General features: G+C 31.4%; 3 protein-coding genes and 1 pseudogene across 7 annotated transcripts; 1 reads left to right on the top strand and 3 right to left on the bottom strand.

Moving 5' to 3' along the window:
* Positions 1 to 4451: 4451 nt before the first annotated feature.
* On the top strand, positions 4452 to 12019 carry LOC110635929 (uncharacterized). Of its 5 annotated transcripts, XM_058152437.1 has the most exons (15): positions 4605 to 4732; positions 4808 to 4854; positions 5300 to 5358; positions 5662 to 5776; positions 6085 to 6185; positions 6504 to 6572; positions 7117 to 7719; positions 8311 to 8846; positions 9103 to 9167; positions 9600 to 9679; positions 10088 to 10192; positions 10559 to 10698; positions 10802 to 10930; positions 11138 to 11290; positions 11375 to 12019. In XM_058152437.1, exons 4-15 carry the CDS (start codon positions 5704 to 5706, stop codon positions 11511 to 11513), a joined length of 2193 nt encoding a protein of 730 aa, XP_058008420.1. In that variant the 5' UTR covers positions 4605 to 4732; positions 4808 to 4854; positions 5300 to 5358; positions 5662 to 5703; the 3' UTR covers positions 11514 to 12019. The 5 variants fall into 5 exon arrangements, with proteins under 5 accessions (XP_021641119.2, XP_021641121.2, XP_058008422.1 ...); XM_021785427.2 differs by lacking the exon at positions 4808 to 4854 and having other exon boundaries at positions 4452 to 4732; XM_021785429.2 differs by lacking the exon at positions 4808 to 4854 and having other exon boundaries at positions 4453 to 4732; positions 5662 to 5770.
* Positions 12020 to 12613: 594 nt separating this feature from the next.
* LOC110635937 (calmodulin-binding receptor-like cytoplasmic kinase 2) lies at positions 12614 to 15459 on the bottom strand. Its single transcript, XM_021785440.2, has 6 exons — positions 15066 to 15459; positions 14458 to 14696; positions 14148 to 14316; positions 13969 to 14058; positions 13546 to 13847; positions 12614 to 13295 (listed from the first exon to the last, which is right to left on the bottom strand). Exons 1-6 carry the CDS (start codon positions 15304 to 15306, stop codon positions 13035 to 13037), a joined length of 1302 nt encoding a protein of 433 aa, XP_021641132.1. The 5' UTR covers positions 15307 to 15459; the 3' UTR covers positions 12614 to 13034.
* Positions 15460 to 19285: 3826 nt separating this feature from the next.
* Positions 19286 to 20574, bottom strand: LOC110635920 (pentatricopeptide repeat-containing protein At2g46050, mitochondrial-like; annotated as a pseudogene).
* Positions 20575 to 21716: 1142 nt separating this feature from the next.
* LOC110635914 (NADH-ubiquinone oxidoreductase 20.9 kDa subunit) lies at positions 21717 to 22382 on the bottom strand. The gene is made up of 2 exons (XM_021785413.2): positions 22162 to 22382; positions 21717 to 22057 (listed from the first exon to the last, which is right to left on the bottom strand). The coding sequence occupies exons 1-2, from the start codon at positions 22313 to 22315 to the stop codon at positions 21894 to 21896; spliced, it is 318 nt and encodes a 105-aa protein (XP_021641105.1). The 5' UTR covers positions 22316 to 22382; the 3' UTR covers positions 21717 to 21893.
* Between the last annotated feature and the right edge of the window lie 2415 nt (positions 22383 to 24797).

Raw genomic sequence — 24797 nt, 5'->3', positions numbered from 1 at the left:
ACAAAACATCAATGGACCTTTTCTATTACACATAAATATATTATGTAAACGAAAAAGTGAAATTGCCTTTTATTAATAAGATATGTACAAGATACATACAAAAAAATATGCTCTATGACATACTACTAACATTTTATAGTATTAGGTTTAGAATAAAATTCCATAAAATATTCGTGGGTAGCTAGAAAATTATAGTTCTTTTTGCGTTAGCTCTATAATATTGCTAAGGACCGCGGGATAAAATTTTAGAATTTTAGAGCTAGCTAGAATGACATTTGCAAAATATCCATTTTAAATCTTATAATTGAATTGTTAGATTATGTGAGATTTTCTTGAGTTGGAGGGTCCGGGAGGGGCCATATGCTGTTGTTGAGATGATGTGTGGCTTTAGAAGTGTGATTTGAACTACTTTGCAGGTTGGGTAAGTCTTAGGTACAAGGGAGGCTTTGCTAGATTTTCGGCATAAATTAGGGTGTCCTTATTTTTTTAAAATTTTGATTTGGGTTAGCATTAATAAATTTATATTATAATTATTTAGGTAATCAAGGTCATCCATCCTTCTCTCCTTAGCCACCGCAACAGTTTCTGATCAATCAGTAAGTAGATATTTATTTTATTTATAATTTCAATATTATTATATTTCCGGCATGCTCATGCATCACTTATACTTATATTTGTATAGTTAAATATTAGGCATGCTTTGTTTTGCATTTATACATAATGATATTACTTTGGTTGCTGTATTTTGATAATGTGGAGCTGTGTGTGTGAGTTGGTGTGTATGTAGAGTATATTGGATATGGGTAGGACGAGTAGACGCGGCTGAAGATTGACTCGCCGAGACCTGATCCTTATTATGGATAAGTCGGGGTAGGTACGGATTTAAATTGATCTCGTTGGCCCCTGCATATGGATTATTAAGCGAAAATCTGGCTCGAGTTGATCTCACTGGCAGGTCTTGGATTAAGAGAGCTAGGTAGGGGGATCAGCTCCCTATATATGTACGTGTGAGTATGGACTTGACACAATTGCGTGAGTGCTCCAAATTATCCTTGATTTGACTTAATATGATTTGTTTGATTTGAATGAAAATGATGTATTTCATTTCCAATTATGCATTAGAATTAGATAGTTATAGAAATTATATGTAAAATAAATATTTACTCCCTGAGTCGAATGCTCACTCATTTTCACTATTTTTCCAGGTTACAGGAGAGCTTTTTCCTTGAGTTTAAGTTACTTTCATTCCTCGTAGATCCTCTTACTAATAATTTTATGTTTTGTACTGTTAAATATAAATTCTAGTCCTCCGCATGTGTAGAAACATATCATTTAGTTTGTGATTGTAATATTTATCAATTTGGGATTGTAATCTATAAACTTTAGGTATGTGTAATTGTGCGATTGAATACTTATAATAGATAAGGAAGCTGAGCTCCCATTGATTTTATTTTGAATTATGGATGGTTTATGTTCCCCAAATGTATTTTTATTAAGAGTACAGGTTGAGTGAGTTAATAACTTCCCGTTGGATAATCTCTTTTATTGCCGAATTATGTCCAGTTGATTTTTTGAAAATTGGGCTCAATATGAGCTTATTGATGGGTTAGGGTTTAGTTGGGCTTACTACGAGTTTCGGGGGCCTTATGCTGACCCAAGTTCTAGTGCTAGTCTGGCCCGTGGGATCGGATCATGACAAGAGAAAAACAGATTTTTAACCTTAAATTTAGAGGATATTTATTTTAACTTATAAATTTGTCAAGTTCTAAAAATATATTGATCCATTTGTTTATAACAATTTTTGAATTTATAAGTTAAACTTACAAATTAAAAAAAAAAATTAAATTAGGGACCCAACTTTTTTAATTATAAATAAGATTTATTGAATAACATTTTTAATTAATATAATAATTAAAATATTATTTTCTCAACAATAATTTTAATAATAATATTAAATAAACCTTAAATTTAACTTTTTTTTACTGAGAAAGAGGATATTCATCGGATGAAAATATATTACAAGGTCCTCAAGCCCCGAAATATATAAATTTTGCTACAAATCTCCACCCAAGTTCATAAAAGCACAAGGCTTAAAGCCCTATGACTAAACGGGTAACACCCGAAATCCTCTCCTACGGTAGCAAGTAAAGTTGGAACCATCTATGAGCGGAGAAGTCGAAGAGGAATCTGCATTCTTGTATGATAAGAGGCATAAAAGGGAGAGCCAACACAGGTAGAATCAAAGCTTCCTTCCCATGACTTCATCTCCCTAAGCCAAACTAACAACCTTAGCAAAAACTGAGGAAACACAAAGCAAAGTCAGAGGAATCGCATAGGTTAGGACCTTGGCCAAATAAAATCAAGAAACAACATGGCAATAGACAAAACTCGAACAAACCATTGGCACCTCTATAAATACCAGCTAAAAAAGGGAAACCTTAACATTATACGGGAAGCATCGTTCATATCGTGATGCTTTTTAACTCAACCTATAGCAGCCATAGATAGATTTAATCAAAACCTCATTCATTGAAGGAAACTTAAAACTCCATAGAGAGAGACTTACAAAACAAAAGAGAAAGAAAAAAAAAAATCAAACAAAATGAGAAGATATGGAGAGGGGTAGATCGACGGCCAAGAGGTCAGATCTTCCCTAAACTGGAACCGATAACTGGAAGTTTAGAGAGAAGAGAAAAAAATTGATTTTTAACCTTAAATTTAGAGGATATTTGTTTTAACTTATAAATTTATCGAGTTATAAAAATATATTGATTCATTTGGTTATAAAAATTTTTAAATTTATAAGTTAAACTTATAAATTAAAAAAAAATAAATTAGGGATCTAACTTTTTAGTTTGATGCTTGTAAATTTTATACTTATAAATTAATTTATCGGGTATTTTACTATATCATTTTTATTTAATTTTTAAAATTTCATTATAAATTTTATTTAATTTTTTTAACTATTTTAATAACAAATATGCTTGTAAGTTATTTTTTTACTAAACATATTAACTGATTATCAGTCTTCACTTATAAATATTTTAACCAAACATATAATTATTTAAGATTTTAAATGTTTATAAATTTTAATTAATTTATAAATATTGAATGTTTATAAACTAATTTTAATTAATCAAATAAATAATTATTTAAGATTTTTAAATGTTTATAAATTTTAATTAATTTATAAATATTAAGTGATTATAAATTGATTTTAATAAGGTAAACAAAAAACCTTTTATTTCTTTGGATCGTTGCAACATATCATTCCAATTTTATAGCCACACGTATAAGGAATGACAAATCTTCTAACTCCATAGCATTTAGAACGATTTGTTAAATGTTTCGAGTGTAAAATTTAATGCTAGCGCTCATAAAATTAATTCAATAATTTAGTTATCATTCAAAAGCTCATCTTACGAGTAAAATTTAAAATAATAAAATATAATTTAATTTTTTTATGTCTTATGTGATTACTTTAATTTTAATTCACTTTTATTTAGTTTTTATATATTTCATCATTATTAGATTTTAATTGTTCATTTAATAATAGTTATTAATTAAATAATATTTACTTTTAATATTTTTGAAAAATATATTTTTATTAAACATAGTTTCAATCTAAAATTTCTATGCATATAATAATTTAAAGTATAATTTAAATTAAATTATAACTCAAAATAATTTCATTAAAACTATTAAAAAATAAAATTCTAAACTAAAAAATAAATTCAAAATGACATATTCATGAATTTGGACTCATTTGGATGTACTTACGAGGATCAAAGCTTTGGAAATGTTGGTATTGGTCTGCAGAATCTCTTCACGTAATCTGCTGGTTCGCAGACATCAGGAAAATCAAAAAGACGTGTTGCATTCCTATTTGTTAGAGTACAAAATCATCAATCTGACTTAATATACCAACTTCTCCTAATAATTTCTCTCTTATATCAATCTAAAAGTTATTTCCTTAATGGTGAAGTTTGAATTAGTTGGTTCACTAACGTGGTTCTATTTTTGTTATTTTTAGATTATAAGAGATTATAAATAAAGAGAAAATAATTAGATGTTCATTGGAAAGATCTCCAATGTGGACTTTGTTTTCTTATTGTTTAAATTATGGATTTTAGGGAGCCATTCCATAATAAGCCTTAAATTTTATCTATTTATTTATTTTTTTAATTTTAGAGCTGTTTAATTTTCTATTGTTGTTCTGTTAGATTTTTCAATTTTGGAATGGATGTTGAATTGGATTGTTTTTCTTAAATAAATACAAATTTTATAAATTATTTTACGTTGCAAAAGGCGTTATGGGCACGCTCCGCCTCAGCACGTGGTTGTGTCCTGGTCGCAAACAACTAGCTTGACACAACAGAGGTCAACCAGGGCACCTCACCAAGTCATCCATGATTAATCAGATAAAATAGACTCATTCCTTTAATTAATTAATTCTGAGCAATATATTTTTTTTACTCTAATCCCTTATTAAATCATCTCTCTCTTATCTGTCGTCTCTAGGAATAATAATCTTAAAAAGGGAGAGAAATGGCAGATAATTCGATTCTATGTTCTGCTTGTTATACGATTCCAAGTCTTTTCTTGCTCTTTTCTTGCCTCTCCGCCCTTTCTCTTTCCGTAAACGACTTGGGTCCATCAAATACATTCACTGTTTCGAGCTTCAGGTACCCTAAATCTGCAGTCAAGCCTTACGATTTGCGTTATATTCGAGGTGCGTAACCCAAGTGAAACAACGCCACCCTTCTGCTTATTTGATTCATTCACTCTTTATTTTTGTTTTTTCAAGGATCACTGGCCGCTATAATTGATGGGTCGTGCTCAAATTTCTAACTTGTACGAAGAATTTTTTCCAATGAATTGAACAGTGATTTCTTGCTTTTGCTACTGGTTCAGTTCGACGTGAAATTACGAATGGTTTTTGAACTCTGCGATGTTGCGTCAGATATAGTTTGGTCAATGTTAATGTTTTGATCATAATTTTGTTTACTTTTTTGTTTCTTGGTAGATAAGTTTAGTTTCTTTAATGTTTTCGTATCAAATTGAAACTCATTAAACTGAGTTAAACTCTCTTGAATTTTTTCCTGGGTTCTTGGGTTTGGGGTGACTCTGAGTAACATGTTATGTTTAATTGACGTTGTTTCAAGCAACTCCTCAAGTAGCAGAAGAGCTGATTTGCTGTGTACTTTTCTTTGATTAATTCAAAAGTTAGCAGTAAACCTTGGTTGATTAATTGTGCAATGCCAATGTTTTAAGGTTCTGATGTTGTGCCTTGTCTCAGTTGATTTGCCCCCCTGGTTCTCGTCTTTGTCCATAGCAGTGGAGTCGGATGTGGACCTTGTAAGTATGCATGTGTAATTAAAAAGAAGTATTTAAAGATTTTAAATTGATTGGCATTCTGCGATTGCTAATAGCTATCATTTAGGGTTTATTTATTTATTTTTATGTCAATTCCAATTACGTGGATATGAACTGGAGTTGTAATAAACACCATTCATATGGTTAATTTCTGTTTTAGAGTGTGTTGTTGGTTGTAAATATTGCCTCCATATATATGATGAAATTGCATCTTATAGACTTTGAAATTTTGATCATAGCCATTTTGTTGCTTTTCCATTAGCTTATGGTTCAAGATTTTCACAGGATGCTAAAAGCATATCAAAGGTTCCTAAAAGCACACTGCCTATGATCTGCTTCAGAGATGGCAGCCCACCTCTGCCAGATGTCCTAAACAGTTCTATTGTAGAATTAGGTAAAGGTGATACATATTATCATTTTTGTTCTCAAAAGCCATTTTTTTTTTTAAAAAAGAGAAATTTTAATATTTAAGAGCTCCATGACAACCAAAAATTTAGATCCTGATTTTTCTGTGCCTGCTGAGTTCTTAATGACACTGTTGTATCTGAAGTCCTCAAACTGCAACACTATCTATCTGCTCAACTTTCCTCTTTCTTTTTTCTACTTTTTGGCCTGAATGAATTGTGAATTTTAATTCACCTATGTTCAGCTTCATTAATCCAAGCAGATCAAATAATGACTAAAAGAGATCTTACTGTTTTGTGTTAGGTCCTATCTCAAATGCATCATTTGAAGCACTAACGGGTCCTCAGAATGTTCAGTGCTATCCAATGCAGAAAAATATAAAGGTGGAGTTGACAAATGAACAGGTTTGTTGAATGTTTTTCTAGCTGTGATAGTGATAGACTTGAGAATTGTTTGCAGGTGCCAAATCTTCAAGCTCAACTTATCTTTCTAAGTGCAAGCATGTTTATCCATATGAATAATATGGTTTGTTGTTTTCAGGCACACACTTTTTCCTTTTATTTATTTTTTGGGAGAAGGGTTTAGATTGTTAGAATGGTATTATTAGGGCATGGTATATGTCATAAGTGTTTTTTCATTTTTTCTTGTTATTTTATTGTATATTATGTATATGGTTGATAACAGTTGATATAGTTCAGCTTACAAGTTTTTTCCCCCCTCAGATATCTCCTGGAGTTTGGTATCTTGGTCTCTTCAATGGCATTGGACCTACAAGGTCGCAATCAAAAATGGTACATTCATTCAAACTAGTTCTTAGTGAGTAATTGTTGTGTGATGTCTCCTTTCATTCAGGTCTATTATTTCAATGTACTTCTTATGCTTAAGTAACTAGTCTGCATAGTCATTTGACTTGGAGAAGTATAGTGAATAGGATCTAGATCTAGTGAAATAGCTGTTGTTATTGTTGTTCACCATCAGAAGTGCTTTCTAAATAAAGACTTATTGGTAAGATGGGAAGTTTATTGATGCGATTATTGGCTAAAGTAGATATCTTGTTTTTCACAATGGAAAGAATGAAGGCTTCTTTTCTGAAGTCCTAAAAGTTGTGCTTGAATTTGATGTCTGGATAATGGCAGCACAGGTGCTTATTTGTGATTTTTGGTATAATAAATAGTGCATCTGTATAGCTGTCTTTAGTGTGTGGTTGAGCCATCCTGTTTGTCTTGTTTTTCCTCAGCTCTTTAAATTTATTTCCTCTTCCATTCAATGAGAGGTTTGATTTCAGAATTACTGAATATTGTAATTATTCAAAATTTAAATATTCTGGCATTGCAGATTATCCGCAGCCCAGAGTACTCTTTTAGTGCCAATGTCAGTGTGGAAGGATGTACAACCTCAACAATGTGGGGCCAGTACTGCAATCAGACAATTAACTCACTTTCATGTTCTCTATTTGACAGCTATAATCCTGCAGAAAATATTTCTGATGCTAACTTCCAAGTAATTGAAAATATGGTTCATTGCAAAAATTTGGAGACTTCATGCCATGGAGAAGGTGAAGTTAAAGTTTATTTACTGGAGGTTTTGGGAGTTGCGGAACAATTAACAATTATGACATCAAATGTTATTCTTAGTACAACCATGTCAAATAACACTTTTAAAGCTAGTGGAACTAATTTAACTTATTATGTACGGCATGGTGCAGTGCCTTCAATGGCACTGCATGACTATTCTGGTGACATAAGTAAAGATCCCCTGGTTATTCACTCACCAAAGGTTGGACGCTGGTTTATTGCTATTGTGCCTGCTCTTTCTAAAGAAATCAGTGGGAGTCAAAATAGTAATCTACAAGTTTGTTATTCCATTACATGGCAAGTGGTCCGTTGTCCATTGGGGAAGGCTGGATTGAATTGTACCTCAGAAAGATATGTTCTTGAGGTAAGTTGTGACAAAATTTGTGTTCTCTGCTTCTTGATTGTGAAACAATAGTTGACATACAAATCTCTACCATATTCTCCAATTTAAATGCATTGTTGAAGAGTTCTATTTTTGCTTAAATTGATCATATCAAATGATATGGTGAAGAGATTTTTATCATGAAGGTATATGTTCCACCATGGGATCCTGTAGTGACCTCTTTGCTGGGGTGAGCAGGAAAAGCATTTTCAGGTCTTTTTAAGCTTATTCTACACCCCAGTTCGACTCCAACCAAAGAACTTATGGTTGGTGCCAACTGCGAAGATTATAATAGTGAAGTGGCACAGGTGTCAACTACTGTGTTAAACTAAGTTTGATCCACATTTATCTAAATCAGATCAAGGTTTTGTTAGGAAGTTTGCATTGGAGGCATTGTTTCACATGTCAGATTAAGTAAATTGACTTATTTCTACAGATTTTAATGTTGATAGTTTTCTTGCTTTAAAATTGAGTTAATATAGAGCCATTGTTTCATAGCTTTTTTTTTTGTTCTATGCTTGAAGTTATCTGCATGAATAGTTTTATTTGGAATCTGAGACTGGTTGTCTGCAGACAGTTCTCAGGAGAGATTCCTCCCCTTTTGAATCCTATTATTTGCCAGTTGGTGGAAAAGTGTTGCCAGATTCAGCTAATTTTCCTATTGAGCCCCTTTCAAGCAATGCCACATACGGTGGGGAATCAAATAATCCTTGGACTTACTTTCTTTTGAACATTCCCCGCGGTGCAGCTGGAGGAAACATCCATGTCCGACTAACATCAGATACAAAGATAAATTATGAAATTTATGCTAGAGTTGGTGGATCCCCATCTCTTGACAATTGGGACTATTATTATGCAAACAGGACAAGAAGCAGTGATGGTTCTGCATTTTTCTTGTTGTATAATTCAAGTGAAGAAAAAGTTGATTTTTACATCCTATATGTTCAAGAAGGAACTTGGGCTTTTGGATTGAGGCATTTAAATACCACCAATAGCCCTTCAAATGACCAGACTATCATGTCTGTTTCAGTTGAGAGATGCCCAAGAAGATGCTCCTCTCATGGGGAGTGCATAGTAGCTTTGGATGCCAGTGGATTGACATCATACAGGTCTGGATACTGCCACTTCACTTCATTTCCTTTTCCCTGGGAACCCACTCCCCCACCAACTAAAAAGGGGGAAAAAGGGAGGAAATGGGTTGCTAAACTAATTAAAGCATGCATCTCTTGATAAATGACTTTGCCCAATGGTTATAGTTGATGTATTTTGGATCCTCATGTAGCAGTTTAGATTTCAGACCGCATATGTTCTTTGCCTTAATGAATAATGATTCTTGTAACTATGCCTTTTCCTTCGCTTTTTCAGCTTTTGCTCTTGTGATCGAACTCATGGAGGTTTTGACTGTAGCATCGAAATTGTATCGCATCGAGGTACATTATGTTTTACTGTCTTGCTTCTCTGTCTCTCTGGGTCACAAAAGATATTCTGGAACATCTTTAGCTAACCCTCTGTTTCTTTGTATACTGAATGCAATCAAATAATTTTTAACAAGGCTGTAATTACATGGACCAATTTGTGGTTTACAAGTTTGCCCCTTATATCTTGGAAAAGTAATGATCTTATTAAATCAAAGAACAATTGACCTGTGAATGAAATTGGTAATATGGAAGTCCCAGTTGGCCAATAAAGGTTAAATGTTTCTTATTGCTCTCAAGTTCATGAGGTGAGGCTTATATGAGAAGATTTGCTCTACACTGGTTCTTCCTTTAAGATATTCGGTTTGCATGTGAAATTAATGTCAGTACTTGATAGCATACATTATAGTGGTTTTTACCTAACCGAGTAGCTGAAAACTGTTTTAGGCCACATACAGCAATCAATTGCTCTTATTGCATCAAATGCTGCAGCTGTGCTTCCTGCATATTGGGCTCTTCGGCAAAAGGTAATGCTATCCATTTTGACTTTGATGGAATAGACAATGCTTTCAAACTTCTGGCAATGAATTTTGCTGGTGATTTTTTCGGTGAATAATAGATATCTCTTGTGGCGTTTATTATAATATTACTGATCTTCATTAAGGTTATCATTGCTGTATCACTTGCTAAACTTCTTACAGCAATTGCTCATTTAGTTCTATTATCAGACTGGTTTACCAAACAGCCATTGAGAGGTGTTTGTGATACTTCATATATCTAATGGATACCAGGGGGAGAGTTATCTAGAAAGATTAGTCATATTTGATAATTGGGCACATTAACAAGTGGAATTCAGTTATGTTAATTGGAGGAATGAACTTGTTGAAGTATTATTTAGTTTTCCATTACCAAACGACTTTTAATTGCTTATGCAGGCTTTTGCAGAATGGGTGCTGTTCACATCTAGTGGAATTTCAAGTGGGTTATATCATGCCTGTGATGTAGGCACTTGGTGTGCATTATCATTTAGTGTCTTACAGGTATGACTTGTAAAATATTTATGTAGAATTACATTTGTTTGAAAAACCTAGAATGATGAGTTGTTCATAGGTTTTTCTCTAACAATATCATGAAAACTATTGTCAAAGGATTTTGTGTACCTTTTGACATGAGAAACACAATACAAAACCGGGAAGCCATTTGAGGATAATGCCTAGACATTTCTTCTGGTTGAGTGTTAATTTTGCATCTCTTTCCACGCTTTCAAATGTGCATGCGTGCAAACACATACAGATTCATATTTAATATGTCCAGTTTTGTTGTTTGCACATTACTTTGTTAGAAAAATGAGAGCTTATTTTTTACTGGTTTTGAGATATTATTTATTCAAATGGAAAATGTTTCAGTTCATGGACTTTTGGCTTTCATTCATGGCTGTGGTGAGCACCTTTGTATACTTAACTACCATTGATGAAGTGTATAAAAGGACAATTCAGACAGTTGTTGCCATTCTTACAGCCCTCATGGCTATAACTAAGGCTACCAGGTATTTGGAACTGGTATATATTATATAAGCAGTTCAAGCACATTTGGTGCATCTAGTGGACACAAATTGCATTTCAGCATTTAAACTTGATAAAATTCTGCAGGTCTTCCAACATCATTCTTGTGATGTCAATTGGGGCACTTGGTCTTCTTATTGGATGGCTAATAGAGTTCTCCACCCACATTAGGTCACTTTCCTTTTCAACAGAATTCTGTCTGAATATACCCACCAGGTGAGTTAAGTATAGAAAGGGCTTTTACCTTGCTTAATTGCACCGATCTGATCCATTTACACATACTGTGTTGGTATATGTGTGCTCGGACCTGTAAATAATGCACATATTTATATGGAATTGTAGTTATTTGTAATTCTCTTCAAAGAAAAATAGCAGTAAATTGTAATTCTCTTCAAAGAAAACTGATGATATTTATTACTATAGATGGCAAACAATTAGGGGATGGTTCAATAATTTAATCAAGACACTTTGGAGAAGATTTCGGTGGGGTTTTGTACTTGCGGGGTTTACTGCACTGACTATGGCGGCCATAAGCTGGAAACTGGAAAGCAGTGAAAGCTACTGGATATGGCACAGGTAGAGTAAAATCACCCCCTCCGATCCCTCTCCCTCTCTTTTCTCTTGCTGAGACTAATAATTGGCATGTGAAATGTTTTGCAGTTTATGGCACGTCACTATATATTCGTCTTCCTTCTTCTTCCTTTGTTCAAAAGTAGACACTGTAAATAGTGAGAATCAAAGACCTCCAGATGGAAATTATGCATTAACCCGACAGGATTCATTTCCCCGAGGTGAATAGGAAGGGAACAGAGATATTTTGGCAAAATTTAGCTCTCAACCTCTAAGAAAATAAGCTGGTTGTCAAGGCCTAGAGGAAAATTGGTTTTTTTTTCTTTTTTAGTATATCGGGAGAGTGGGGACTTGAACTTGACCCTGACAGGTGAGTGTTGTGTCTTCAGTTACTGTGCCATGTCAGTCTAAGCAAGAAAAATTAGTTGTTAATGCTGAATAAGACTTGTTCAGCAGACAAAGTAGCTCTTGCCAGAGTAAAATGAAAGCAACAGCTAAAGCAGTCCGTTGCTAATTATTTCTGTTCTATGTCCCCATTTTTCAGTTGGCAATTTTGTTTTAACATTTATGTAAATTTTCTGTAAAGGCTTGGTAAATTAGGTAAGAGGATGGATTGTAGTGTTACCTATAAGTTTTAAAGGGGGAATAGAGCGGGACGTGATAAAGGTCAAGGTGCTTCGTTTGTGTACAGGTTACTTGTTTCAGTATTGATTAGAATTTTATTGTTTGTTTAAATTGTGTTATAGTGGCTTCTGTGGCCTTATTGTCAAGTGCTTATAGCAAAGTCTGTATGTGACGGTACATGTTCTCATTTGATTAGACAAGGTTGCTGATTAAAAAAACTATTAAATTACTGTAATTTATAGGAATTCGAATTCTAGATTATTAGTAAATACTGTTCCTTTGATGAAAATGGAAAAAACCTTTATATGGAAGATAACGGAATTGAATCACTCAACCAAACCCGGCTGTCTGGAATACCATCACACCATGCACTGCCCTGATCGACCCAATTTGCTGTCCTATTAGCTATCCTCCTAAACGAACGCTATACTAAGGCCACCAAGAGTCTGGAGGTTGGTTTCAACAGTACTGCACAATCGTACCTGATAATTCCAGGCTATCCTCTCACCCTGGTGACATCGTTGCACGATCTTATTCAATAATTTAATCTCTGCAAAACCTAGAATCATTCCAAATGCTGCCTAAATGCAACTAATGCTTTTGCCATCAAAGGGAGGAGCAATATGTGGATCAGCAACACTAGATGGACTGACAGAAACATAAAGATGGCAGTGAAAAGAAAATAATAATAATAATAATACAAAATGAAAAAGAAAGGAAATATATTGCACTAAGTCGAATGATTAGGGGTGGAAAATTGGAAATAAGAAATATTAGTTCAATACGCACAAGTACAAACGTCGTTTCACATGATGCTCTACAAGATGACAGGAAAAAGAATCAAAGATGAAAATTTAATGGGCACAGAATTGGTTAGAAGCAAGGAGCTTCACTCGAAGCAAATTTCTACATACAACCCAATTTCACGACCATATTCCCTTCTATGATCTTGCATTTGCTAGAGCATGAATTTTTTTTTTTGGCTTCTTTCTATCCTGAACCAGTACAAATATTCTTGAATCAGTTGCATCTATTAAAAAGCAAATGGCTTTGGCTTTCATTTCTACCCATTAAGCTATAACTTCGCAATTTGCAATTTGGGTTCTAGATCTCATCTAGACACTTCTTATTCTTTCCTCAATGAAGAGCTTCTTGAATTTGAGGAAAGTGAACGAAAATCTAAAGCTGATAGTTCTCTGCAATCCTTACGAATGCCCCATAGAATCTCCCCACATTTCTTCATGCCCGGTCGGCTTTGTCTGCGTGGGGCCAAACACTGCAAGGCTAATTCAAGAATCTTCTCAAGGAGCAAATTGGTTACGTCAGTACGTTCCAGCCTTGGGTCCAAGGTTGAAATTGCATCTCCCTCAGCAAATTTCTTCATAGCCTGTGCTTATACCAACCCAAGTCACGGCAGAGACAACTTATTTAAAGAAAAAAATGTTATTTATTAAGTTTTTTTTGGTTCCTATATCATTGGAAAAGAAATGGAGGACTTGAGAATATCTGGCATGGATTCAATAAGGATGCCCTAGATAACTGTCGAACTGTGATTTTATAATTAGTAGTTTAACACAGAACAACAATTTAATAGTTTACAAAATTAAGCAAAGGCCAGAAGGTAAAGAAAATCATACCCATCTTGCAGTTATCCGCTCCCTAAGTTCCCTTTTTGGTTCAATAGGCCGCCTACCAGTTACTAGTTCAACAAGTAACACACCAAATGAATAAACATCACTCTTCTCGGTCAGTTGATAAGTCTTCAGGTATTCTGGATCCAAGTAGCCAGCTGTTCCTTTAACTTGAGTGGACACATGGGTGGCACCTGAATCAGTGTCTGCTCCCATTCTAGCAAAACCAAAATCAGCTACCTTGGCTCTAAATTTTTCAGTGAGGAGAATGTTGGATGACTTTATGTCCCTGTGAATAATCGGGTGATCTACAAGGAAAGCAAACAACTAATCCGCTTATATCTCATGCAACAGTTTCTATAAGTCTCACAGATGAGTAGAGATCTAATTTCAAAAAAGTGAATTAGCTAGGTTCCCATCAAAAAAAACCTGTGTACATGTGAAGATAGGTAACTGCATGAGCCACATCAATTGCAATATCTAGGCGCACAGCAAGCTCAAGAACGTGTCCATGCACGCCTGCATTAATTTGCCTCGAGTTAATTGGATTATGGTCATAGACACAGGCAAGAGAAGGAACAGAAATAACGTTACATAGAAGAACTCACAATCCAAGTGTTCCCTGAGCGTTCCATTAGGAACATACTCCACGACAACAATTCTTTCTTGTTCATTTTGCAAAAATCCATAGAACTTTACTAGATTCAAGTGCTCCACTTGTGCAAGCGTTCGAATCTCACTCTGAAATTCTACACCTAAATGCTTATCGTATATAATCTGCAAAAAAAGGTAATTGAACAATTAGTAAGACACATTACAACAGTGAATTAAGTTCTTTAATTTGAAACTGAAACAGAAAAAATAAACTTTTTGTGACTGGACTTTCACACACACACACACACACACACACAAAACCACCTTCTTGGCACGTTTGATTGCAACAAGGGTTCCATCTTCAAGTCTCCCCTTGTATACTGTCCCATAGCCACCTTGTCCAATCTTGAAGGATGGGGAAAAGTTCCTTGTAGCTTTGTAGATTTCCTCCATGGTGAATCTTACACTCCCTGGTTCTCTTCCATGAGTGGAATTCTGTGGACTGCCATAGATACCTCGACCTGAAGTTCGCCTTCTGTCTCTGTTGGATCCCGTTGATACAACTGAGATAAAACAGAAATTGGGTATGTTCGTAAAAATTATAAGAATAAAATGTTACCGTAAATTCATTAATGGATAATCCATAGCTTACTGAATTATATTTTACACCGAATAAAAATTTCTAACATGATTCTGGAATTACTCAAGGATCATATAGCTGAAGGTAGGAAGACACGGGAAATTCTATACTATTATAATAACTACAAAAGCAAAATTTTCAGAAATCTGTCCTCGATCAAGTTTTTTAAGATTATAACTAAACTACTCGGCTACAAAGATCCAAAACCAAAAAGAAGAAGATAAAGGGCAGTTCCAGCCAACCAGTAAACACGCAAAAGTCGTCACCAATTTGCAAATAAACAAGAATTTACCAGAGGGAGGTTTGAACTCTTCAGAGTCGCCGAAATTCTTGGAGTCGGTGGTCTCAGGCGGTGTAAAGCAGGCAACGAATAAACCAGCCACCGATTTCGCAGCGACCACCAGCGGGTTCCCCTTCCTGACAGTGGAGACGTCAGAATATGAGGAAGTCGGTGAATAACGGAAGCCGTCGGGCATTGAACTTGTAACGGACTCAGTGTTCCGGTAGCCGTAGACCGAGTGCGGATTTTTCATTGTTAGCAGGGAGAGAGAATGTATTTCGAAATGGCGCGTAGTTGTATGAGAGGAGAGGAGAAAAAAAAGAGGAAAGTGTTAGCGAAGACTTCGATTTTTCAAAGATGGTTGAGGCTAGGCTGGCGTGCACCGTTGAAGTTATTAGTGCTAAACGGCACCCACTATTTTACGAAGCTGTTGGTACATACTTTATTCAGTGCTCTCAAGTATTGAATTTCTTTTTTTTTTTCTGAAAAACACTTTTTTTTTATTTAAAATAATAATAACAATAATAATAATAATAATAATGAATTTTTTTTTTTATTGTCTGTTTGATTTTCAATTGTGCGAATCAAACATTGCCACGATTAACGCGTTAGAAAATATAGACAAAACTGCAGAAGAATGCATACGACATTAGAAGGTCATCAGTAGCCAATGGTAATTAATGAAAGTGATGGACAGGGTTGCCAGCGGAGAACAGCTCTGCCTTTGGCTTGGATGTCCTTGAAAGCTATAACGATACAGAGAGATCAGATCACCCAGCACACACGCATATATCTTTCTGAAAAATAGATCCCAGCTTAAAATTAAGAAAAATTAATTATTTTATATCTAAAAAAATAATTTTTTTATGGCTCTAATATATCTAATAATTAGTTTAAAAAAAATATATCACGGACTTCATTTCGTGAGATTCGGGGAACATAAATGTTTAATATTTATACACTTAAAATATAATAAAATTTATTGTTTAATTTTTTATTTTTAATGAAAAATAAATTAATATTTACAATATTTCCTATTAATAGAATAGTCATTATATTAAATTTACCTTTAGTTGGTTATAAATTAAAGTAGTTAATCTAAATTTAAAAGATTAAATTGTTATAATTATTATCTTATAAAAAAGCTAAAAATATTGAAATTAAAAATTTTAAAAAGTAAAATATAATGAACTAATTGTTACATTTCTTAATCTACTAACAATACATTTTAATAAAAAGAGTATTTTATTAATAAAAAAATATATTTCAATATTAATTTAAAAATAAAAAGATTAAATTATAATTTTTATCTTACTTTAAAAATAAATTATAAATTACTTTTTTTTTAACTTTTCTTTATTTTTTTCTTTCTGACCATCAAAAACTTTGCATGAAAATAACGGTTAGATGAGGGGAAATTCTTGCATTCTACTTCAAAATGGAAACAGACAATGGTTGTTGGCTGTGAACCCCACCCATCCCAAGTTTCAAAAACAATGTCCCACTGGGAAACATCAAAATCAGGATCAATTAACAATTTTTTCCCTTTTTTTTTTTTTTAATGAGCTAAAGCACCACAACGGCATATAATTTAATTGTTTTCCAAACCCCAAACATTTTGAATCATTCGTCCCTTCCAATCTGTAGCAACGCAAGCAGGACATAAATATCCCCCTTTCATCAAAGCAGGAATATCATAAGATCTGAGTCCTTATTGAATTTTTTTTTATTTAAATTTAATTTATTATGAATTTAGTAAAATTTATTTATTAAATATATAAATATCATTTTTTGATGATAAATAAAATTATTATATCAATACAGTGTATCATATCATATACACGATGCAGTGCTTGAAACCCATAAAATTAAGACATATCAATATGATAAAACTTCTTCAAAAAAAGAAACTAACATGTAATAACAGTTAAAGTTTATCCACTCAAATTTTAATTATTAAAACTAATAAGTTAATAGCTGATATGTCTTCATTTTAATCATTATTTGTATGTATGACGTGGTAAGCCAGGACCATACTATAATTTCTCTTGTTTTTAGTTTTTCAGGTTAATTGTAGAAATTAATGACCATAAAAATTCTTGTCTAAACCTAATACACTATGAATTAAAAACATAAGAATAATGATAAAATTCACCTATTAAATATATAAATTTTATATGTTTATATCTTTCATCTGTGAAAAACGATGGCCATATCCACAAAAAATGAGAGAGAGAAAATAAATGTTGGTCATAAGTTATATATTGTAAGTTTTTAGCAGGTCAAAATCGTTCACTCCTTCAAAGAATACACAAGCTATATCACTATGGTTGATAAGAATACGTTCACATCTCTCATACATTTTACAATTTGTAAAGCAACTACAACCGGTTGACAAGAATAGACATAGAACCAGCAACATACAATAAATGTCTACTGCACAGTAAATAAAAGTTTATCCCTTCGATTAGAAGTCAATCAACAGGCATCTGCAGTTAGGATGGAGATTATCAGAATAGTGGACAATGACAGAGTTCTGCAGGTTGTTGGAGATTGCCAGAGTATCAAGGAAATCCCTTCCCATCAACACCTATATTACATCAAATATAAATGGTTAAGCAGAATTAATTCAGGCTGGTAACAGAGAGATGTGTGATAATAGTTAATCAGATTCTAACCTATTTCAAAATGGTGACTCGTCATTCTATTTGAATATCTGTACCTAACATATATATTAAGAGCCAATAACATGAAGAAAAAGACACAAGAATGACACTTCTAACATGGATGATGTAATATTACAGTATGAAAGTTACCCTGTTGATAAGAAACATTTTAATCACTATTATATCTTAGTTGACTCAAGCAGCTCACATAAAGCCTCAATGAAATTTTACTAAGTCAGACTTCTAAGTAAGCATGGCTGAGGTTTGATGAATAGCATGGAAAGCCAATTTTCACCTGGGAAAGGACAATCCAGGTAGGCTTGATCAGATAAAACGCGGTTAATGCCCATAATTGAACTATCACAAAGAAATTTCATCATCAAAGAATGACAAGGAAGACAAGCTGAAATGAATTGTTCTTTACATTTTCTAATAAACCCAGAATGAGGTGATAAGTATCTCACATAAATACTGTTCTTAATTTAGAAGGTAGAGATATTTTTGTGTTAGCTGCTTTTTTTTCTTGGCCTACGATAGCATGGGGGGAAAAACGAAGAGAAGTTAAACAAAAGAAGCCCAATTATGCGCTAGGCACAAGGTAGGATTTAAGTGTCATCTCATTTTGTGTAAGTTAATATATAGGAAAGAGACCTGGCAATCTATGGTTGAAATGCACACATAAAATCCATGAAAAATCATAATTCAACTTAGAATCGTTATTCCCCTCATTGTGGTATTTAAAGACTTCCACCAGCAAACCCTTAGAAGTATACAATATTGCAAAATGTAAGAATCAATTATGATGAAAACTAATACTTCCAACATTCAGAAGGACTTAGAGCATATGGAAGAGAAGAAGATTATGTTTACAGTAACATATAAAAGCTTGGCTTATTCAAGACTATAAAAAATAAAGAGTAAGAAAATACCTAAGACAGCTTATTTATATTTTCATCACAAGACGTCATAAACGTCCGTATAGCACCCCCAAGTTCCATCCAGAAACAACCTGGAATTTTGTGATCAAACCTGTCTCTCATCAGTTTTCGTACTCCTGCGACATCATGCCACTGATTCTCAGAGCTAGGGATGGCATAAGGTCGAGTACTCACAAAAATCACTATATTTAAATTCAATTAATATTATCAAATCTGAACCCGTCTCAAATTTATTTAAAATTCATTCTCAACTATTTAAATCCGTCCCAAACCTGATTATTATTACCCAAAATAATTTCGAACCCGTTTAATTTTATATATTTTAATTAATATTTTTATATAAAAAATTATTTTAATTAATAATTTATATTTTAAAATTTTAATAATTTCATAAAATATTTAAATTATATTTTATATAAAATAAAATATATAAAAATTTATAAATATTATTATAAAAATATATATTTTTTATTTAATTAAGTATTTATGTAAACGGGTTCGGATAACGGATACCCAATATATAAAATTCGAACCCGATCCGAACTCGTAATGAGTATTATTTTTCAAACCCAAACCCGATTATATAATACCTAAACCCATACTATTAGAGTTTGATCGGATCAAGTACCTACAAAAATCTGATCCGTTGCCATCCCTTCCCAGAGCCATACTGCATACATGTTAGATATGAAAGCATTATTTACAGGCATGTTTGGCTCAAATTCCAAAAGTTTTTTTTTTTTTTTCTACAGCCCATTTAGCTAATTTAGCTAATTTCAGCCCTACCCTTGTACATAACATCTTTTCGAACGTCTTGATAGTCTCTTGGAAGACTGTTGAACGCATAAGCACCGATAATTGAAGTCCATGTAACAAGATTAGGCTCTGGAACTGAGTTAAAGCATTCAAGCTGCAAATTTCTTTCTATCAACTGGACATTTCCAATTGATAAAAAGGAATGAAACCCAATTTTTACTGCATAAGCATGGACTTGCATAGTTTCACAACTTGCTCTGATGCATTGCCACATGAACTAAGGACGCTAGCAAGAGTTAGTTCATCAGGAGCAAAAACCTCTCGCAATAAAATTTCCTTTAGAAGTTTAATTGCTTCCTTCCCATCCCCTTCCTGCCCATAATTTCACTTCCCTTAGAAGTTTCACAACCCTGGAGCTCCAAGACACTACATTTTTAGTAGCCATATCATCAAAAGCCTTTTGAGCATCTTCTATATTTTCACTCTTTCCATACATATCAAGAAGTCCACTCGCCACTATAATATCTGAATCGAAATACAGTTTTATAATAAGACCATGAATTTGCCTTCCTAACTCACAAGAAGCCAGAATTGTACATGAATTGAGCATACTAGAAAATATAAAACCATCCCCTATCAAATTTTCCTGTCGCATCAAGTTAAAGACTCTGAAAGCCTCTTCTCCCAAGGAATTCAATGCATAGCAAGACCACATTCCACGATACCACCATCTCTGAAGAATACTTTACCAAATTAATGCTTCTTGCCCCCTTGACCAATCCACATTCCCATACAAATCAGCAAGAGCACTTTTGACACAAAACAGCTCAACTCCAAACGTAATTTCAGTACAGTGCAACAGTCTCTACCAATTTAGCACAAGACAAGCACGAAGCAAACCATTGAACATTATAGGATCCAAACTCACCTTATCCAGCAACATTCTCTTGAAATAAGAAAAGCCCACGTAGAGGCCTTGAGTCATAATTACTACCACAATTAACAAGCCCATAAGTCACGATCAACACATTTTCTTACTCTCATTTCATCAAACAATCTATGTGCATCATTGAATACTTTGCATTTGATATAAGCGTTCAAAATCTGATTTTGCAAGGATAATACATTAAACAATCTTAATTTCATTAGATGTGCATCCATTTGTCATTATTATTAGAATTACTATTAAAAAAATATTTTCTTAAATTTATTAATTAAAAAGTATTGAAAAATTAAATTAAAATATTTTAATTATAAATATTAAAGTTTTTAAAATCGGTCCAATCATTAAACTAGTGAACGCAAAGAGTTAAGAATTTAAAATTCAATCGGAATCAAACCGAAATTTAATCAGTATACTATTAAATAAATATTAATTACATACTAATAATTAATAATCTTTTGAAAAAATAATAACGTATTTTTATAACCATTAATTTAATATTTTATAAATAATTATTAAAAAAATTATTCTATTTTAAAACGTAATTTTTAAAAAATAATTATAAATTTACAATTAAATCTTAGACTTAAATAATAATATTTTATAATAAAAAAATACTTAAAATAAATTCGTAATAATAATAAAGTTATTTATACCAATAAAAATATATAATTTGATTTATTAAAATTTTGTAACAATGCAAAAAAAAAAAAAAAAGAAAACTTTATATAATTTTATGATTTAAACTAGTGTAAAATCGTAACTCAAGGCAGATCGAGTCAGCCCTTAAATTCAAAGAAAGAGATCATTGAGAACATGCTTGATAAAAGATTTGGAATTTTAGCCATTTTTACTACCTGCATCAATTAATCCTAAGCCAATGAATGGGGCCTTCTGCCACCATAAATCTAATGAACACTTCTCTCTTTAGGAATGATAAAAGCAAACACTTGATCCAATTATACCACTCATACAACTGTGTTACATTCATAACTAATGCTTCCTCTAATTGCATCGAAACCTAGGAAGGTTCATTCTTTAAGAAACAAATAGCATCAAAATTTTAAAATCAGGTCTTTCTTTACCAGTTTCTTTGAAGCACTGTCGATGCACACTTTAAATCAAACAGTTGGGTTCTTGCATACATTTACAAATCTCTCGAACAATTAGATCGTAAAATTCAACGCATTTGAAGAATTTGCGCAATTTGAACAAACAAAATCAAGCAAAACACAACAATGAAACTCCTTAATGAATGCCTAAATGATGTTAATAGCTCAACACAAGACCCAGCAAGTTAGATCAAAAATATATAAATCCAAAGTAAATCAGGATAAAGAAAACTAAAAAGCACCTAATATTGGTCCATAACCCAATTTGATCTCCAAATTAAGCAAGGTTGAGCGTCAAAATGTGAACAAGAGCAAAAGACAATCCAATTATTACCATAATCATCTTCGAAATGATGATAACAAAGAGAGGTCTTTATTCTTTTTCCCCTTGCGAAAATCATTCGATAATAAGAACAACCGAAATCCTATTTGTTGAAACCATGTTTCTGGTATTGAGCAACCTCACACTCATTTGGGAAAAACCCCATGAGTCGACCCGCGGAGTTTTGATAAGCGTACATGAAACCCCCCATAAGGCCTATCAATCCTCCAGTAACCATCGACGGTCCCTTTATACCTGGCTTTATCCCTATCCATTTCAAAAATCTAAAAATTAGAAACATTTTGACATAAAATCATTCAATTCTTACGAATCTATAAAGCATACACAAACAGAAAAAGAGAGGAAAGTACCAGAGAGGTAGCCGACGGTGACGGAGACGCCTGTGATGGTGGCAAAACGGCAGTAATCGAGAAAGTTGAAGTTACCGACGACCTTAGTGAATGGAGGATTGCGATCTATAACTGGGTACTCTGGTTTCGCCGATGCAGTGATATCAGTGTTCATCTTTTCTCTTGTTCTTCAGCAAGAGATTTTAGTCTCTGTCACTTCTCTCACTTCGTCCGCTGCTGGTTTTTCCTTGGATTTTCTTGCTATCACGTTTGAGAATTTCCTTCTCAATAGGCCGACTGGGCCCGAAATTCAATTTTCTGGGCCCGAATTGGAGCCCATGATGCTCGCCATCATAATTGTATCATAATTGTAGCTGGAAAATTTTAGAATATATATATATATATATATATATATATATATATATATATGCCCATGTCTAAATATCGTACGCCCCATATATCACTACAGTACTCTTAATTAATATATTTTAATATTTATATTTAATGGGTTAATATTTTAATAATTTTAAAAAATTATTAATTATATTTTAATTTTTTAAAATTTTATTTTTTTATTAACTTAATAAAATTAAAAAAAATTAATAACCAATATTTTAAAATTTTTTTAAAATAATTAAAAAATTTAAATTATAAATAAAATATACAAAATTTATACCTAAATATTATATTCGCATAACACTAAACTTTTTAAAAATTAATTTAATTAAATTACTAATTATAAAATTACGTGGTTAGTGGCTCACTAAATTAACGGTTAATCATAAATGTAAATATCAATTAATGATAATTTTAAATATTGAGCCAAAATTTAAGAATCTAAATTTTAACTTAAAAACTTTTAAAAATAAAAAAAAATAATTAAATAAAAAAATTAGGGCCATTACACCGTCATTATGGGTCATACTCTCAATAATATTTAAATATTCTAATATTAAAAGGAATATTTACTAAATATACTAAAGGTGTCCAAAATTTTTAATATTTTCAAAATATGATTGGTAAAATTTATTAATTAGTCATTTTTTTATTAATTCAATTTAATAAAAAATTAGTTATTAATATTTTTTAAATTTATTTTTATATAATAAAAAATTTAAAAAATTAATTTCTTTTAAACTTGCAATACATATTATTAATACTCATCACTCGTTAATTTATTTTCATATAATTTTTTTATTAATTTTTTATATATAATATAATATTATTATACTATATTTATTTTTAATAGCTAATTAAATTAATTACTTATTATAATAATAACAAATAAGAAGACTATATTTTACTTAATTAAATTTATTTATATTTTTAATTTTTTTATACATTTAATTTTATATTAAATCATCTTCTTTGATTCTATTTTCTATATAGTTCATATTTTTTTAATATATATATATATAATTTTAACTATTTTATCTTTACATATTTTCTTTAAAAAAAATAATGTAATTTATTAGATTATTAATGTCAATAAGTTTTAAGTTTTCATGTGCAAATTAACTTTAACTAATTTAAAATTTTCTTATTTTCTTAAATATACTATATAAATGATCTATTTAGTTATATATAAATATATAATTAATTATGTTAAAATTATATAATGTAACTAAAATATTATGAAATAAACATGTATAAAATTAATTTAGTTTTAGTTCTTTTATTTGATAGGATTTGGTATGATTTAATACAGTATGATTCAAACATTAATTATTGATAAATAATCAGAATTTTGTCAAAACAATAAAATATGTTTAACCTGGTGCATTTTGACTCTTATATTATCAATTTTTTGACTTCAATTCTTATCGATTTCATTGTTTGATTTAATTTAAAATAATAAACACCATGCAAAACTCTATAATCAATATTAAAAAGAATAAAGACATAAAAAATATATCATATTTAAAAAAAATTGTACAAAATATAAAGTAAAATTTGAAAATTGTAATCATTTATAAATTAAATATTTTGATAAATTAATTTTAATTTATGTGTAGAAATTAGATTTTTGTATAATGTATAGGAATATTAAAAAAATAAAATTATAAAAAGAATAAAAGTGGTGAAAAAATATGTAATTTCATTATAATTGTATTTTTTTATTATGTAGTTTATATGAATTATTATCTTTTATAAATAATATAAATTTATAAAGGTATTTTAATGGATTTACATTATCTATAAAATGTGTTGAATATATATAAAACATAATTTTATTAGGAGTTTATTTTTAATATTTTGTTTATCTTAATTAATATTTATTATAAACAAATTATTACAAAAAATATAACTATATTTTAGTCTGTTTAAAAGTTTGTCTATCATTCGTATATTTATATATATTATAAATATATTATAAATAGATAGATTATAGATATAGAATTTCTATTGTTACTTTGTTTAAAATAAAGTAAATTTACTTTATTTGTAAAAATTAGTAAATAATTGACATGTGATATTTTTAATTAAAAATAAAGAATTAAATGTATATGTTATAATAGGTCATTCACTAAATTTAACAAATAATTTATTAAATGTGAAAGATTTTTAAATAATTAAAGTAATATAAAAATTTCATATACTCATATATTTTACAAAAAATAATATCATTTTATGAAAATATTGTGAATTGAATTGTA

The sequence above is a fragment of the Hevea brasiliensis genome, chromosome 9 (assembly GCF_030052815.1).
Source record: "Hevea brasiliensis isolate MT/VB/25A 57/8 chromosome 9, ASM3005281v1, whole genome shotgun sequence".
NCBI lineage: Eukaryota > Viridiplantae > Streptophyta > Magnoliopsida > Malpighiales > Euphorbiaceae > Hevea > Hevea brasiliensis.
Note: the sequence above shows the minus strand (reverse complement) of the source record. Positions and strands in the feature narration are given on the sequence as shown.

Coding starts and splice junctions, on each gene's coding strand:
- LOC110635929 (XM_021785427.2), top strand. CDS start 4,549: ATGGCAGATAATTCGATTCTATGTTCTGCTTGTTATACGATTCCAAGT. Junction 7,720..8,310: donor CAGAAAGATATGTTCTTGAG/GTAAGTTGTGAC, acceptor GGTTGTCTGCAG/ACAGTTCTCAGGAGAGATTC. Junction 9,680..10,087: donor ATTGGGCTCTTCGGCAAAAG/GTAATGCTATCC, acceptor TTGCTTATGCAG/GCTTTTGCAGAATGGGTGCT.
- LOC110635937 (XM_021785440.2), bottom strand. CDS start 15,306: ATGAAAAATCCGCACTCGGTCTACGGCTACCGGAACACTGAGTCCGTT. Junction 14,059..14,147: donor GCTCAGGGAACACTTGGATT/GTGAGTTCTTCT, acceptor AAATTAATGCAG/GCGTGCATGGACACGTTCTT. Junction 13,848..13,968: donor CTATCTTCACATGTACACAG/GTTTTTTTTGAT, acceptor CTTTCCTTGTAG/ATCACCCGATTATTCACAGG.
- LOC110635914 (XM_021785413.2), bottom strand. CDS start 22,315: ATGAACACTGATATCACTGCATCGGCGAAACCAGAGTACCCAGTTATA. Junction 22,058..22,161: donor CACCGTCGGCTACCTCTCTG/GTACTTTCCTCT, acceptor TGAAATGGATAG/GGATAAAGCCAGGTATAAAG.